The sequence below is a fragment of the Engraulis encrasicolus genome, chromosome 15 (assembly GCF_034702125.1).
Source record: "Engraulis encrasicolus isolate BLACKSEA-1 chromosome 15, IST_EnEncr_1.0, whole genome shotgun sequence".
In the NCBI taxonomy this organism is placed as follows: domain Eukaryota; kingdom Metazoa; phylum Chordata; class Actinopteri; order Clupeiformes; family Engraulidae; genus Engraulis; species Engraulis encrasicolus.
In genome coordinates, this window is record NC_085871.1 from 4726182 (window position 1) to 4744909 (window position 18728).

At 42.8% G+C, this 18728-nt stretch overlaps 1 protein-coding gene across 3 annotated transcripts in view; it reads left to right on the forward strand.

Annotated features, from left to right (window-relative positions):
* Nucleotides 1-18728, forward strand: part of mkrn1 (makorin, ring finger protein, 1) — a 33556-nt gene that overhangs the window by 2547 nt on the left and 12281 nt on the right. For all 3 annotated transcript variants that reach the window (XR_010037789.1, XM_063216848.1, XM_063216849.1), the window contains exons 3-4: nucleotides 8534-8865; nucleotides 16052-16287. Coding sequence is in view for 2 of the 3 variants with exons in the window: in XM_063216848.1 (XP_063072918.1) it covers nucleotides 8534-8865; nucleotides 16052-16287 (568 nt within the window). In the remaining variant the exon portion in view is untranslated. The remainder of the gene's footprint in view (nucleotides 1-8533; nucleotides 8866-16051; nucleotides 16288-18728) is intronic.

Consider the following 18728-nt stretch of genomic DNA (forward strand, 5'->3'; position numbering starts at 1 on the left):
AGGACATCAATATTGAAACACAGGGGAATGGTTAGTGGTGGTGACAGTTGAGTGGTTTATGTACTTTGGCATACACGGTCTAGACTGAGTCCAGTGACAGTCCTCCAAGGGATGTTTTCTAGTGGTCTGTGTTGCAGGGGTGACATAACATTAATAACATTATAACATTATATAGGAAAAGCACATCAAGAAAGTCTGAAGCCCGGGGGTAGGGTTGGGTGTGTTTTGTGGGTGTCTGTGAGTTTATGTTGGGGGGGGCATTATCGAAATTAGCCTTGTGGCTAGACGCACCAGACAGTGTGTGTGTGTGTGTGTTTGCCCCCCCACAAGTGTGTCTGGGTTCAGGAGCATCCATCCCCATAGTTACGGGTGCTGCTCACGGCCCCGCTGTGCAAGAATGTGTGTGTGTGTGTGTGTGTGTGTGTCTGTGTGAGTGAGGGGACCGGTTCCCTTGACAGCATATGTGCCCATGGTCTGTCTCTCTGTCTCTTTGTGTGTGTGTCTCTCTCTCTCTTTCTCTCTCCCTCTCTCTCTTCCCAGGCCCGCTCTGGTCTTTGGGGGATTGCATATTTTGATAATGGGGGTGCACATGGGTCTTTTTGTTGGCCAAACAGCCGTGGATTGCTTGCAGCTGATTGGCTGCCCGCTCCCCATATGGAGGCCGTCCTTATTGTTGTTTCCATGCAGAGGGGGAGGAGCCTGTTGAATGGGAATGGGTTGCCATGAGGAGGAGGAGAGGAGAGAGGAGAGAGGAGAATGGGAGGGAGGGTGTGTGGGGGTGCTGGTTTATTATGGATGGCTTCAGCAGCCCTTGCCATTGTGTCCTGCTCTCACTGCCTTCTCTCTCGCTCTCTCCCTCTTTCTCTCGCTCGCTCTCTCTCTCTTTCGCATGTTGGCTCCCTATTCCCCTTCCCGCAGACCTGGGGGGCAGACGGCGCTCTGTACATGGCAATTACATAATCTCTCTCTCTCTCTCTCTCTCTCTCTCTCTCTCTCTCTCTCTCTCTCTCTCTCTCTCTCTCTCTCTCTCTCTCTCTCTCTCTCTCTCTCTCTCTGACTTCCCCTCTTTCTCTACTACCTTCCTCCTATCCCTTTCCTTAGGTTTTTCCCTTTTTCTTCACACACTTCATTTATTTCTCGCCTTCTTTATTTTCTATTTATTTCGGACTATCTGTCTTGCTCACTCTTTATTGCTTTATTTTTCTCTCTCTCTCTCTCTCTCTCTCTCTCTCTCTCTCTCTCTCTCTCTCTCTCTCTCTCTCTCTCTCTCTCTCTCTCTGTCTGTCTGTCTGTGTGTAGCCCTCCCCTCCTTTTCTCTCCGGTCCCCTCTCAGCTGGGTTCACTCGGTTCATGCCGCCATTCTGTGGCAGCTTTCCGTGCGCCTTCATCGCCGTCATTTATTTATATGCTCCTCTGTTCCTTACACACTCGACACTACACACACACACACACACACACACACACACATAATACACACACGGCACATGAATACACCTGTGTACGTGGAACGGAACACACAAACTGAAACACACGGCTTAGAGTATGCCCAGTGGAATACACACAAAACTCAATTCACATGTACCAGAGCAATGCACAGAGTTCAGAATACACACGCATTGCACGGTATATACACACACACACACACACACACACATACACACACACACACACACACACACATACACACATGCTGGCTAGTTGGGCAAAGCCAGTGTACAGGGCACAGCTGAGTGCTCCAGTGGGCATCGAGTCCAGGCTGTGGAGAAAACAGTGGTACTGGAAGTAGAGCAAGGAAGGATCTCTACTGCTTCTGCAGCGAGCACGCGGCACACTCGCACTGTGTGTTTGTGTGTTGTTTGCTTGCCATGCTAAGGGATTAGTCATCCTATGCATCCATACTGCAGCGGTGGATTGCAAATGGTTGCCTATAGATTGGAGTCATGTTGTTTAACAGAGATACTAAGTGGCATATAGTACTGTCGACATTCAGTACACTAAAGCTCATTCATGTGCATGGCCATGAAGCATGCTTCTACTTGTAGAATAAGTCGATAGCCATGTTTCAAGTGTCGGAATTCACAGGTTTTTGTTTTCCTTTTTTTGGAGGGGGGGGGGGGTTAAGTTTGGATGCACAAGTCCTAAAATGGCAATTTCCCTTGTGCTCTCTTAAAGTCAGATTTTGCATGTATACAAATTACACCACACTCACTATTAAAAGGTGCCAAATGAAAAGTTTGAACGAAAAATGTCTGCACATATCTGCACATCCCTTTTCCCCCTTCTGAGGAAGGCCACAGACTGAACGCTTAGCCATTAAAAAGGGGAAAATGGGATTTAAGTGTGCAGACATTTTTTTCTGTCATCAAAACCAGATTTTAAAATGTATCTTTCTATGAAAAGTTTGTATTTTAATAGCTTTTACTGTATCTTGGAAAATTGCTATTCAAATTTGCATTTACCTGAAGATTCTGGTTCATTATGATGTGTGTGTTTCTCCACTCGTGCAGTGAAAAATAATACAACATAACAGCAGGGCTGTACATTAAGACCAATTGGTCGCATATTGAGCCTAAATTTTTGACTGTGCGAGAAAGAAAAATAAAACGGGCGCACCTGTACGAGTATGCATTTCAACCCTTTCATTCGCATTTTGCTCCTGAGTTCGAGTGCATGATTGTGAGAGCTGCTCATTTTTTCCACAGCCTGTCTGATAGACACCATCAAACTCCATTGGGAACGCATTTCAAAAAAGACGGTCAATGTTGCTTGAATTCCGTGTTGGCTAAGATTGAGCCATCTCTGCTCCCGTAGCTCAGAAAAAAAACAGAATCGCTTCGCACAGAACCCTGGTGGCAACAGTTACAAGGCGCGCACGCCTCATCTCCCAGTCGGATGTTCTGTGCCAAAACTTCTTACAGCTTTTCGAAATGGACTGCTGTTTAAAACTTTCAAATGCGGGAGTTTGCATTGCTAACAGGAAACCTCTTGAATCCGATAGTGAAATAGCCACTCGGTTTGCTAGCTCATGTGATTTAAAAGACGTCATTGTTAGAGCTGTTTTGGCGTTTCCCAAACCGCTGTCTTCGCAATGACTAAGCAAAAAAATGCAATCGCAATAAAAGTAATCAAGTCAAAATGTAGTTCGAGGAGCATTGACAAGTAGTGTGCAGTGCGCGCAAATTCAAAGTCTAGTTGGTCCAGTAGCTACCGGTGCTGTAGGCTATCAAAAAGAGCAGCCAACACAGTGAGATAATTTTGCTGCTCCCAGTTTCATTTCACACCGTTCCAACCCATGCGTTTGAGGAAACAAAAACTAGGCTATTAAAGCCCGTTGGATTAACGTGTTGTAGGCTATGTTTAAGATTTAGTCAATCGGTTCAGTAAGCATGTGATTTACATGCTTTTAATCACGAAGTTATAATAATAATAATAACAACAACAATAATAATAGTAGGCCTAATAATAGTAATAGTAATGGGAACTGTTAGGGTGACTTCAGGTAATTTGAGCCACTTTTTGGTAAATCGCTTGGGAAAATAACAAAATACCATCTATGCACTTTTAATGTGTATATATAATTAATAACTACTATATTTCATCATTTTGTGTTGGAATTATATTATAAAACATAATTATTTAGGCCCCACAAGTCTTGAAACCCTGGATGTGGCAACTTTTTTGGAAGGAGCCGCTTCAGCTAATTTGAGCCACCTTATCTGGTAATTTGAGCCGGTTAAATAAAAAAGGGAAAAAGTCAATAATTCATAATTCCTTTTCATACTAAATCACAATTCTGTACAGCCACATGTCTCTGGACAGTGTTCATCCTATTTTTTCACTTTTTCTGTCTCCTCTCTTTTCATATGCATTCATTTCTTTTCACCTGTCATCTTCCTTAATTTTTCCTCCAAAAGTACACAAACATGACCTAGCTACCGCTAAACAGCAGCAAACAGCAGCAAACTCCCATTGATTATAATGGTGGCTCAAATTAGCTGAACGTGGTGGCTCAAATTACCTTAACGGTTAACCCACTGAGCTAACAGTTGAAACACCATTAACATACTTTTTTCCAAAAAGGGTAATAATATGCCACACTAACAAACATTAATATAGTGCATACCATCCACACAGAAAACATACTTTGTTTTTATGTGTATATCTACTGGTATATGTAAGTTATAATACTTAAAATAATTTGGCTAACTTTAGCGCGCCATGCTAAATCCATGCAACTTTCTGGTGCAGCCTTCATTGGAATAAGTATCCCGCCCACCATATCAATCAAAACTCAATAAAATCCCCTGTTACATGTAATGAACTGTTGTGGCAACAGATTCCCATACTTTGTAGTCATTGGGTCTCATTTCCAGAGGGGCTAGAACCCCAAAACCTTAAATGGCTCATTTTAGCTGATGGCTCAAATTACCTGAAGTCACCCTATTTATGGCATATAGCAGTGGTTCCCAACACGTTTTGCACTGGGACCATTTTATCCTGAACTTTTGGGGACCCCATTTTTTTCACAACCAAAACCATGACTGAGCAAACTTGCTGGCTATAAAAAAAAAACAGTGGATATTTCTGACGGTATAAGACAACAATAGCTATGGATTGTTAATTAGTGATATTTATTGGTATTTTTTTTATTTCACACCTAGACATTTCAGGGGAGCCCATTGGAATTCCAGGTGACCCCATACCCCAGTGTTGGAAACAAAACACTGACATATAGCCTAGGCTATTGTGCATGAAGATGAAGAAACAAGCAATGGTGCAATAAGCACAGTATTTTACATACCGCCCCCATAACAAAAGTGTCGCAACATTTTGTATCTGTGCTCCTAAATTTTTATCTGTGCTCCTAAATTTGTATCCGTGCTCCTATTTTTTTTCATTTAGGAGCACCTGTGCTCCTAGTGAAAAAGCTTAACGTACAGCCCTGCATAACAGTCTTGCGGTGCTTTCCTGTAAAATCGGTTTAGCAGCGTATGGACAGTTAACTACGACAGTATGGCCACTGTAGTCCAAGTGGGCTCTGCTTCCAAACATATTAGGCCGTATGGTTTGTGGGCAGGCAATGGTAAGCCACATTCTAAGTCTAGGTGCAAAATAAGTTTACCGTCTGTGGCCATTTTCTTTCTCAAAACCTAAACAAGCAACATGGCACTCTAGAATCTTAACATATCACTTGTTCTGGTTTATACTCTTATGTCAGTCAGTGATACATCAGACAGGTAGCCTGTGGAACCAGACCCTCGTACAACACAGAATTTCGTCCAGAGCATAGGCTTTTCTGTACAAACAAAAACATTTTCATCCTTGCATAGAAGGAGCTGAAGTTGAGGGTTAAACAACATGAGCCTACACACCTGGAAACAGAACCTTATGAGGACTTGAAGAATTGAAAGGCGCAGGCACAAGATTTGGGTGTGTGCAATGCCCAATATCTAACACACAATGCCATGTTATGAGCTCTGACCTTGATGAACCCTATGATGCTTGCATCCAGCTAATAAGGTTTACTTGACAGGAGCACAGATTTGGCGGCATACACTAAGTTTACAGTAAGCCTATCTCTCTTGTCAGAGGCAGATTGTTCATATTAAGTTATCGAAATATGAACTGCATGAAAGCTGAAATGACCACTCTGATGTTATTAAACAAAGTTTGTAGACTGCATGCATAGTGATTGCAAAGTTGGACACATGCAATTGAAGCCTTTTGTTCTAAGACGTCATGCAATGTTTTCAGTTTTGTACTTCAGTGCACCACAGGAGCACCGGCTTTCAAGTACTTTGTTATGCCTTTGATTGATGAAGAAAGATGTAAAAGAGCCAAGCTCAGTAGAATAACATTTGTTTGGCAGGAGAGCTCGGGTGCAGTGCAGCCCATGTATTCAGAAAAGGCATCCACTAAATCCAAAGGAGATCCAAGTTCATTGGTCAAGAGCGTAGCTGATGTCTGTCAAGCTCCAAGAAGAGCTCCATTGGCTCACAGCTTTACATTGCTTACATTACGCTGACTTTTATCCAAAGCGAGTGTGTGTGTGTGTGTGTGTGTGTGTGTGTGTGTGTGTGTGTGCGTGTGTGTGTGTGTGTGTGTGTGTGTGTGTGTGTGTGTGTGTGCAGAATCTCGATGACTGTACCTTATTTATGTACCTTATTGTGAGTTGTTTTGTATAAAATTGGCTGCCAAGTGTGATGTAGTGTATTGTTATATTGTACCCTAGTTCACTCCTGTCCACACCCTGTGTGTGTCCATCCGTATGTGCTGCCTGTGTGTTTGGGAAACAGGTGCGAGGGCAGCAGGGGACAAGCCTTATCTTGAGCGCATGTATGTGGGTGTGGGAGTGTGTTGTGAAGAGACGCTGTGGCAGGGCTCAATGTTGTTAGCTCCTTTGTGTTGATTCTGTGGGCCGTGAGTTGGTGGTGCCAGTGAGAAGTCAAGGACTTTGCCTTTAACTGGTGTGTGCTGGCTTATCACATGAGTGGAGGAAGGCAGGATATAGCAGGGCGCACATACACACACACACACACACACACACACATACCCCCACACACACACACACACGCACACGCACACACACACACACACACACACATACCCCCACACACACACACACACACACCACTGCTCTTGCCAAGGCAAATATCTTGGATGTGGAGTGGAGCCACTGCTCTGCGCCAAGCATGAAGTAGGGCATGATGTAAATCAGACGCCTTGATAACGCGTTTTTCGTTTCATTTTTTTTTGTTGGATTTAGGAAAACAAAGGCTGTGACATTGACGTCATTGTGTGTGATACTGTAGGCTTGTCTTTGGATTAGATGTAATATGTGTTTTGTAGTACTGATTGCAGAGGACATCTTCAATAGAATGGCTTCTTTATGAATTATGAAATAAGATGATGTTTGGCATGTTAACAGTTTAAGTCGTGCTATTTGGTTTTTGTTTCAAGTATCACACCATTCAGTTTGTTGCATGTAGACAGCATTCTGACTAGTCGGAGGATTAGGCCCCCAGAGTTTGGCCAAAGTTTGTCTGGCTTGTAAGGTAACCCAGAGAACTATACCATTACACATGGCTGCATGATTTATACCAAGTAGTGGAGGGAGGGAGCAGTGTCCAGTCATCATCAAAAAAACAAGGGGATGGACACCCTAACTGTCCAACTTGCCTCTCTCTTTCTGTGCTCTTCGTCTATGTCGTCTCTTCTATCTATGTCAGGGGTACACCCCCCCCCCCCCCCCCCCCACTAGACAAGCCAAGGCCCTCCTTACATGGGTCGTGCCCCAATTTTTTATTTAAAAAAAATATATAACCATAGTCTATGTCTGTACCAGTGCCCCATTGGGATACATAAAATAACGGTAAAAGTAATAATGTACTGACATCTATTTCTGTTATTTTGGTGTACGTTAATGATTTTTTTTTTTTGGTGCAATTTTTCTTCCAACTTGCCGCAAACCCTCTAGCACTCCTTGGTGGCCTCCAGGGGTCCACTCCCCGGTGCCCACTTTAAAAACCCTGATCTATGTACTGAAAGAATAGGATTTAAACATGCTGTGCATAGCAGGCCCACTACATTGCAGTTTTTCTTCCCATTAATATATGTATGCTATATGGGCTTCACAGCAATATATAATTCATGATGTACTGTACCACACCATACATGTTTATTTATTATTAAATGCAGCAATAATTCGATAATGCACAAACTGTTTTTTTCTGCTTTCGCTTTGGGAAGGAGAAAAAAAAACCTTTTCCTTATGTGTACATGGCATCATGCATTTTCCCCTTTTGTTCTGTGTTGTGGAGTGGTATTGGCTTGATGGATGGTCCATTGCTGTAATTTTACCTCTTTAGTTAAAGGTGGGCTCAAACTACACGATTACTGACTACCGTTTGATTCTACACTGAAACCCTTCTTTACGACAGTCGATGGAGCGTTACAATAACTCGCCGACCGCAAATGTTAGATATCATCAAACACTGCTTGATATTTATGACTCGAAATAGAATGTCGGGTATTGTCTCTGTTTACTACCAGATTTAGCTGTGTAGCTTGAGCCCAACTTAAGCCTGACTCAAAACCTGCCTCTGTATCGGCAAGGGCGTGCTGAACTACATGTTTGACATTATTGGAGCGGGGTAGTCTGTGGGGTGAACTCTGCTGAAGTTTGAAATATTGGGGCAGCTGTGGCCTAGTAGTTAGGGAGGTGGTTTAAAGCTGAGGGGGTTGCAGGTTCGTATCCCCCCCTTACCAGTCCTCCCTACACCTCCATCCATGGCTGAGGTGCCCTAGAGCAAGGCACCTAACCCCACATTGCTCAAGGGACTGTAACCAATTCCCTCTAATCACTTCTGATAAAAAGCATCGACTAAATATGATTTAATGTGCATGTGATTTTACCCAATCCCTAATTAGTTTGATCGTGACTTTCAGAAATGATCGCTGGTGGGAGGCAGACAAATTCACTTTAGCGTACAGGTGGCAAAGCATAGTAAACCTCTCTCACTCTCTCACTCAGGTATGAACACACCAAACCAACCAAGCAAGACGACCTGCCGGGCCCCAAGTCGTCCCTGCTGCTGCCCCCCACTGCACTCCCCGAAGCGGGCTCCAGCGACCCTGCAGAGACCCTGTCCAGCGGACCTGGTGGTTCTGGTTCTAGCTCCAGCTCTGGTTCTGGTAGTGTGGCTGCCACTGCCACTGCCACCACCACCACCACCACCACTGCTACCACCTCCACCACTCACACTCAGGACCAGACGGACGCGTCTGGGTCTGGGTCCAGCTCTGGTGCCGAGGACTGGGTCAATGCCGCAGAGTTTGTGCCCGGCCAGCCCTACTGTGGGAGAGGTAAGTGAGTGTGTGCGTGTTTGTGTGTGTACACACACGTGTTTGCTGAGGCCAGAGATTGACTGACCGACTGGCGCCTCAGGGGCACAATCATCAGGCAGCCAATCGTCATCATCTGACTCTGTAATCAGGGTTTCTCCCTTACTGCTCTTTTGTCAGCCCCTTCCATGTGATGTCCTACATACTGTATCTACATGCATTTGATCATGAAGGATAAATAGTATGTGGCTGGGCTAATGTCGTGGTGGTATGCTGTATACTGACTAAGTGGAACGTAGTCCTGTTTCACAGTGCAGTATTTCCTAGCAGCACCAGTAGTGAGGAAGCTTGCAAATTGCAGATACACACATCTGCCTCCTCCATACCTTCAGTTTGCTGCATGAACTCAACAAAAGAGATAAAAACAACAAAGCGTCGCTCTACTATATTCAGAGCGAGAACGACACGAGCAACAAAAGCGGCAAAGTTTAAATGGAAGCATTCCAACATTCTGATTGGCTGCTACGACTGTCACCAAACCGCATCAGACGTAGTTCATTACCATAATGTTTGCTGGAGTTGAACCACAAACTCTCTCAAATCGCCTGTTGTCGCTCAAATAGCTTTTGCTTCTTTCAATTACTTCCGGGGCCGTTGTCGCTCTTCTCACTTTTGGTGTGTTTGTACAGTTAAGCTTTATAGTCCTGTTACTCTTGTGTGAGACCCTTTATATCTCACAGACAGCTGTCACACAAATCTTTCTCCGCCATGCCTTTGTGTTCCTATGATATCTTCTTAATCTTTTTCTCAAACTTCAGTTTGTGTAGTTCAGTGAAGGCACCCGCCGATTGAAGATTAATTTATTATTGTTTTATCAAACTACTTATTTCATTTTCTGTAGAGTTTGTGAAAACATTGCAAATTTTCCAAAAGGTTGCGGGTTCAATCCCCACCCTTGTCAATCCCTTCCTCTCTCCATAGCTGAAGTGCCCTTGAGCAATTGCTTCAGGGACAGTAACCAATAAAAAATGCCTGTAACTTGCCATCAGCCCGTTCAGGGGCACAGTAACCAGGCTAATGCACACTACAGTGCCTCCAGCTTATACCGCACACTCCTCTGCTCCTGAGCTCGCCGTCTGAGACCCGCATATCTATTTTTAACGCTGCGCCAGCCAGCAAGTCAGACGAGCGGCAGACCGCCGCGCCACTGTTTAGAGAGAGCGAGAGGGAGAGAAATGAAATGGCCAGTAACAGAAATTGAAATCGAGTTTTCGTTGTTTTCCCCCATAACGGCACAGATGAACGAGGGCCCGTATACAGTACTTGACCCAATGTTTCATTCACTTACACTTAGCAGGAGCTTTCATCCAAAGTGACTTACAATTATTTTTAAGTACAGGGTATGTTACAGTCCCTGGAGTTATGTGGGCTTTGGTGCCTTGTTCAAGGGCACTTCAGCCATGGATAAAGGTTTAGTGAGATAAGGTCTTTGATGCGGTTGCCTGACTTCTACTTGATTTGTCTTAAAGACTTAAAATGTTTCGTTTCGCTTGCTCTCCGCCTATTTTGTCAGCGTTTCACATGAATGGAGAGAGTGTGGCTGCATATCCCAACTTCTCGCGCCATGACTGATGCAGCGCCATCTTGGACACTCTGTTGACTCGGAATCTGGTCAATTTGGTGTTGTTGTCACGCCATGTTGGCTACTTTTGCATTTGAACTAGCTCCACTGTGGACTCCTCCATCCACACATCTCTGCAAATGACAAACGTGTCGATGCAAATGGTGCGAATGAGAAGTTCAAAATGTCACACAGCATTGCACTGCACATCAACAAGCATTTCAGAGATATTCTTGGCACAGTCTGGATATGGTCAAAAAGTGTAAGGTGTGCGCACATCCCAAATAAACAAATTGCTGCAGGTGCAGAATATCAAAAAATGCATAAAGGAGAAAAAATATTCGCACACTGCAAAAGCTCACTTGTCGTGATTTAATGGGAAAAAGTGGCACAACATTTCGACCAGCAAGGTCTTCGTCAGGTGTCAGCCGACACCTGACACCTGACAAAGACCTTGCTGGTCGAAACTTTGTGCCACTTTTCCCCATTAAATCACGATAAGGGAGCTTTTGCAGAGTGTGAATATTTCTCCTCCGCTTCTCCACAGTCTGGATATGGCACTTGACAAGTCTTTACCTTATTCACGTCTCACGCAGGCAAATCTAGTGTTTGCGTGTGCAGTGTGTTCCATTCCGATTTCTTTTAGCGTGCAGGGCCTGCAGTAACTAATTCAGTACGAAGTGATGTGAAACAATGTGTACATAATTTACAAGGTCAGTCTTTTTGATTAACTGTACACCATGATAACTTTTGGTATCTTTGGAACAGCATGTTTTAAATTTTTTTTTTTTTTTTAAGATAAGTAGGTAAATGCCTCCCTGACTTCGAGCGAAGATTGAAAGTTTACTTAAGGACATGGTTTTGTAAATCACCCCATTTCTCTGTACATGCAGCCATCTCTTCCCAGTCTGTCAAGGGTTTTTGCATTAACATTGCTTGATGAAATGTGCGTGTAATGTATGTGTGAGGTGGAGGGGTGGGTAGAGGGCTGCTGTCTCTCTGTCTAGACCATGCGGCCTTTTAACTGCACACATGCCTAATGTGTTGGCTAAACAAAAGGAGGATTGGTGTGTCTGGAGACTTGTCGTGTGTGTGTGTTTGTGTGAGGGAGAGGGGGGTTGGTGGGGCTGGCTGCTCTGTCTAGGAAACTCATGAAGCGTGTGTGTGTGCGTGCGTGTGCATGCGCGTGCGTGCGTGCGTGCGTGTGTGCGTGCGTGTGTGTTTTTTAGGAGTGCTGGGCCTTGAGTTTTGAGAGGGATTCTGTGCTTTCCAATTGCTCCAGACACACACACACACACACATTAACACATGTATTGGTTGTGTGTGTGTCTGGGGCATTTCGGGACTATGTGAAGGGCTATGCTAGCAGGAGGCCGTGCGTGCGTGCGTGCGTGCGTGCGTGCGTGCGTGCGTGCGTGCGTGCGTGCGTGCGTGCGTGCGTGCGTGCGTGCCAGTCAGTCATTTGGGGACTCTGTGAGGGTGGGCTTTGGTTGGAAGTTTGCCTTCATTGTGTGTGTGTGTGTATTTGTGTGTCATTGCAGGATGCCGTGTGTGTGTCATTTGGGGACAGTGTGAGGGAGGGCTGTGCTTGCAGGATGCCTTCACTGAGTGGCGTGTCGGTGTCTGTCTGAGTGAATGGGTCCTCCAGTGCCCCCTATCTGACCTCAGCAGGAGGGGATGCATTAACCCAAAGCACTTTTCCCACAAATGTTGGACTGGTGCCATCAACACAAGCACACATAGTCGCCTTACATGTGTACACACACACACTCGTAGTCATAAACACTTAATTATTGCACACAAATATGGCAGACATGCACACCCTGGTCCTTACATAAACATATACCCAAATGTGTGCAGAGAGGGTTGCTTATTTAAAAAAAAAAAAAAAAAAAACACACACACACATACTACTAAGGAATGTACAGACATCATTGGTCCCCTGGTCAATTGAATTATTAAATTGTGCGTGCGTGGTGGGTCTTTTTGTTTGTCTTTTTATTGTTATGTGTAATATTTATTTATTTATATATTTATTTCCCCTCTGATAGGGGTGGGTGCAATATGTCTGGTTTGCATTATTATTTTGGACAAATATTTGATTGTTGTCAGGGCCAGGATGAGGAACTAAACTAAAAGCAGCTGTCTGTATATGTTGCATCATTTCTTGTTTAGTATACATGTGTGTCATTTGTCTGTCTGCTGTGCTGTTTTGGTGTACATCACACTCTCATGTCCAAGCAAAATTTCTCTCTTGAAGAGACAATAAAGGGTTATTTTATCTTAAACTTCTTAACTCCCCCCAACTGCTCCATAATGTCCCTTGTGGTGCCCCCGTTTTAAAAACACAGATCTAGTCAGATAGTCAGCTGCCCAATCCAGAAAGTCAAAGAATGCGCGCACATCAGTGGCACAGGTGCTGGACCAAACGTAACATAACTGAAAAGAAAATAAAGGTCCGCAACACTGTTAAATGCTCCCAAATATTTAATGGCACGACATTTCGGACTAAACGTCCTTCATCACAGTGCACTGGTGATGGTANGGTAAGCGTACCCATTAAGCCCATGTACCATTTAAGCCCACTTTCAACTTTGAGGTCAATTTAAAGAAAGGGAAAAGGTGAATTTTGTTGTTCATCACCCTATCCAATTAAAGGGTTTAGTAACTGACAAAATGTTTTTTATCGCAAACAAATCACATTTTTTATCGTCGAGTTATCCCCGTCCAAGTGAATCCAGTCTCAGGACTACTGACAAGAAGTTGCCTCAAAACTTTGCTGTTTTGGGACATGTCAGAAATCATAGAATATCAGCTAGTTTAAGTCAAATGTTTTGAAAATACTTTCATATTTAGTGAACTAAGAGGTAAATGTAATGATTTTTATATATATACATGCAGTGTTTTACTAAATTATAGCATTTCCCTTCAAATGGAAAGATGTGTTTTATGAGCGAGCACACGCCGATATTTTCTTGATACAACCACACACCATCTTTATCTTACTCTACCGTAAGACTTAAGGTGGTTAGGTATGAATTCTAAGCATATTCCAGTTTGTTTGGCATTGGTCTTTAAAGAAATGCATCATGAAATGTTTTGTGGAGTTGATTATTTCCATAAAATAGCTTTTTGTATAGGCGGGCTTAATGGGTACAAGGTGGGCTGAAATGGTACACCCCATTGAAATGCATGCAAGTTTGCATGCATGCTTATGAAAAATGCCTTTGAGGGACATAAAAAGTGCTGTACAATCCAAAGTTGTTGCTTCAAAAGGCGTAATGTAATGAAATAACAATAATCAATAAGAAAAAATACATTTCTCTGTTTGGATGAAGAATTTTATGAAGTATATGAAGTAAAAGATGCCGTAATATTTAATTAGGTTTTATGCACTATTTTTTTTAGCAAATCTTACATTTTTGGTCTGAAACCATTTATGCCATGTAGGCTCCACTGTTTAAACTCAATTCACACACCTCACCAGGTATTTTGATAGAGAAATAACTATATGAGCTTATTTGGAACACAAGTGGGCTTAAATGGTACCAATGGTACCATTTAAGCCCATTCAGACTTTTCACTTTTCTCGTAAAAAATCTTCATATTGTACTTTGAAATATCCATCAACTCAGTGACAAACATTGAGAAGAGAGGTAAATCTTACTATTTAACAAAATATTTCACAAAAAAATTATGTGAAGATGATTGAAAAATAAAGAAATTTAGATTTTGGTGGGCTTAATGGGTACGCTTACCTTAAATGCCCAAGCCATTTTTGGAAAAAGGTACTGTCAGCCTAAACCTAAATATCTCAGTTTTTAAATACAATTATGGTCTTGTTATGCGTTTCAGGTGCTGAGACCCTCCTCCTCGATTAGAACATGTTCATTCAGCTTTAACGACAACATTTTTCATATAAAAAATCTGAAATCTCATGAGCCTGAATGTTGTGTCATGCAGCTCCAGGCGCCAGGGTCAATGTTGCGCAACGCAACATCCAGCATCAATGGGTTAAAACACAGCTCCCTCTGATGGATCTGTGGTGTACCTGTAGGTGTAGTGTGTGTGTTTTTGAGATGGGCTGCTTTTTGCAATCGTACTAGGACATTAAAAGGATCTGCGTGGCCATACGAAAAATATCCATAATAACAGTATTTGTATAGCACAATTAAATCATCAGGACATGCAGCTTAATGTGCTTAACAGTTAGAGTCACAACAATATGGCAAAAATAGTAATAATGAAATAAAATGATAAATATTTTTGTGGTCACCATGGATGATTTTTAATTATAGATGGAAAAAATGTACAGGTGATATATTTCTCAAAAATTACATTTGATGAACGACTCTACTCAATCCTCGACTCGACACTGCAATTACTTGTAAAAAAAAAGAATATCATCCTTTTTCCTTCTTCCTTGTTCACATTAAGGTTTCTATAGTAAAAACTCTCTTTGATTGCTTGCCATAATCTTTTAGTTACAGGGGTTGGGTTTTCTATTTTACATATAATTTACAAATCTACTGAATGGCTGCGTGCTTGCAGGGATTAAATGCTTCCGTCAGCTGAGTGTGTACAAGACATGAATGTGGTCCATGTTGATTCGAGAAGGGAAAAAAAATATATTTTTAATATAGAACATTGTTTTTGTTCTAGCTGACTCACTTGGTATGCATATAGGCATAACATATATTCTAAGAATTTGCAAACACTGGAACACATTTTCTGTATTGTCGAATTGTGCTTATCTTGTCTGCGATTGTCTTTTTTCCCTGACACTATGCAGAAGAGCTTTCTGATTGTTGGCATATGAGGGCTCTGTATTAGGCTCTGAATCTAAATAATGTAAATATGAATTTTAATATGTCCTGTCCCCGCTATATCTGCAGCAGAGCCTGCTGTTTTCAAGGGCTCAATATTAATCCGAACGTACAATATTTTGTCCAATTTCCTCCTCTACAGATTCAGTTGTTTTTGAAGGACTCAATGAAGAATATGAGTGTAAATATGGAAATGTGAACCTAAATGTGTTCATTTCCTCTGTGTGTGTTTTTACAGGGCCAGCTGTTTTGGAGGGCTCAGTATTGAGCGTAAATATTTGGGATGCACGATACCACTTTTTTGAAAACTGGTATATTAATGTATTGTTATTATATTATATATTATTATATATTATATTATATTAATGCCTGAACTTGCAGATACCGATTACAGATACCTTTACACCCAGCATACATATACGATCGAAATATATGAACAGCCTTTTCCACCTGTAATATTTGTTTTATTGTCCATTTCTATTTGGATTTCAGTGTTAATGTAGGCGGTGCTTTTCTCCCGTGCTGCTTTCAAGTCAGTGGAATGTGATGAGATGTTGCATTGTTTCGTGTAGTAGCAGTATTGGCAAAGATTCTTAATTCTTATTCATAATGGACCGTCTCTGGTAGCGGTGCCTGGTATGAGTATGATGAGCAAGCGCCGATACAGATACTGGTGCATCCCTAAAAATAATAATCTAAATGTTAAATATGACTAAAATTCTCTGCTCTTGTGTGTGTGTGTGCGTCTGTGTGTGTGCAGCAGAGCCAGCTGTTTTGGAGGGCTCGTCGTCGGTGGCGCCCCCGGTGCTGATCGAGGAGGAGTTTGAGAAGGAGCGTGCGGACTCGTCCCTGAAGAAGACCCTGTGCCCGTACGCCGCCATGGGCGAGTGCCGCTACGGCCTCAACTGTGCATACCTGCACGGGGACGTGTGCGACATGTGTGGCCTGCAGGTGCTGCACCCCACCGACAACGCCCAGAGCTCCATGCACATCAAGGTGAGCAGGGGAGGGGAGACGGGGCGGTTTGGCCCTGGTGGGGGGGTGGAGAGGCAAGAGAGGGGGGTGTAGGAAGGGGATGGAGCGCTGCACCCCTCAACAATGCACAGATCTCTATGCACATCAAGGTGAGCAGGGGAGGCTGGGAGTAGGGCTGTGATATTCTATGGGGGAGGAGAAGGGAGTGAGCGTACTGTTCACTACCACATCTACAGTAGTGTTGTCATCTGTAATTGACAGCATAGGGCCAGATCATATGACCTCTCGTCATCCAGCCCTAATGATGATTTGAAAAGTCACAATCGGTCCATAACTTGGAAAGAGTGGAAGGTGTTTGCGGTGCTCGCGATGCTCGCTCCATCTACGTCAGCAGGAGGGCAGTTGACGGACGGTAGGCCGGAGATATGCTTGCTGTGTGCCTAAATCTACACATGCAATCACATGCCACCAAATGAACATACTTGTTTTAGAATGACCGTAGCACTTCACACTATGAGTGCATCTTAATATGCGACCTTGCCTCCTCCACTTGCGCTTGTCTCCTCGTCCGGCCTCCTGGCCCCTCCTCCGTGGAGAAAACGATAAAGTTTCCCAGCTGTCAGCCTAGCCACAACAACTTTTGAGGGACTGTTTTTCATTCACCATCCCAATTGCAAATGAGAGACTCTACAATTGAGCTTTTGCAAGATATTGAAATATAATGCTGTTGTCAGTGATGTCATCATGACGAGAAGCGAGTGGAGGAGGCAAGTGGAGGAGGCAAGGTCGCATATTAAGACGCATTCTATACTGGAGGTATCATCTAGGGGGCAGGTAGCCATGAGGCTCTCATTAATGTTTTCCTACCGTTTTTTGACTCCACTGCCGCTAACAGGTGCGGCCCACCTTAGTGGCCGCACCTGCTAACAAGGCCCCCCTGTGGCCAGAGCAGAGGCCCCCTGCAGTAGAAAGGCCTCATTGTTGAACAACACTGCTGCAGGTGAAACAGGTTTTGAAAAAGCTGTTGTTATTGACTTAAAAGTGCTCCGACCATGTTCATTTTAATATTTGCCTGCTGATTTGTATGTGCCATTTAGTCAAAATGGCTCTTGTCACCTCTCAATTATTTTTTTATGTCAAGAGGAAGTTTACTTCTGGTCCATGTATCGCCTTAGGGTTTTTATGCGTGCATGCGCAAGCGTGTGTGTGTGTGTTATTGTTCATACATTTTGTGATGATCTACACTGTGAATGAATTTTATTATACACCGTTTTTTGTACAAAAAGGTAAACAAAAACAAAAAAGTATTTTCGGTTTGCTGAAAAGGTTCAAGTTCGAGTTTATTTGCCATGTCAACAAAGTTGATAGGAATTTTTTGTAGCATATCCCCCAACATCAAAACAACAAAACAGAACAAATGCAAACAATGGAAAAGACACACCGCTGCAAAGCACATTCAATAAATATAACTATGGGTAGACACAAACAGTAAACAGAGAAGGTCCCAGCTGACATTTCACTGCAGTACAAATTATGCTGAGATAATAAAGTGCATTTAGGGTAAAGTGCACAGAGAGTGGAAGAGAGTGGAGTCAGTGTGTATGTGCTGTTCTTAAATCTGGATTTGGATGCTGTGATGCTTGGTTGGTAACTACAGGGCTCAGTTAGGACAGGATATTGTTCTATATCAGGGGTCAGGAACCTGTGGCTCTTTTGGGATCTGTATCTGGCTCTTTGGCCTACCTGAGATGTCAACCGTCCCTTGAAATACGGAATCATATTTATAAATAAAGTATGGGTTCCATATTGAGCTGAAACGGGACACAGGACGTTAAAATGTGTTAAAATGCAGGAAATTACATCTAAGAAATACGAAATTTTCAGGGAGAGGACTCCTAGACCTTCACCATGATGAAGTTGACAGTTGACAATCCTATACTTAGGCCTACTTGTTATCAATAAAGGTAATAACTTGACAGTACACTCTAAAATTGTTGGGCTTAATTGAAATACATGCTTTTCATTCTATTCAGTGTTTTTAAAATGGTATGGCTCTCATGAAAAATATACAGTGCCCTCCATAATTATTGGCACCCCTGGTTGAGATGTGTTAAAAGCCTTAAAATAAATTCAGTGTTTATTGCAGAAGAATACTGTCACACTGAAAATTGTAGGAAAATGTAGCCTTCAACTCAAATGAATTGTAAGAAAATAAAAAAATCCCTGACTAAAAAATAATTATTTTTCATTAAATCACCTGTTCCACAATTATTGGCACCCTTAACAATTCCCAGGAAATAAATATAATTGAAGCATTTCTGTCATTTCTACAGTAGTTTACAAAGTTTACCAGAGTATGTAGGAGCATTTAATTAGTAATTCATCACTTCCTGTTTCCCTGGGGTATAAATATGACGTGACACAGAGACCATTTCTCTTATCCACTCTTAAACATGGGAAAG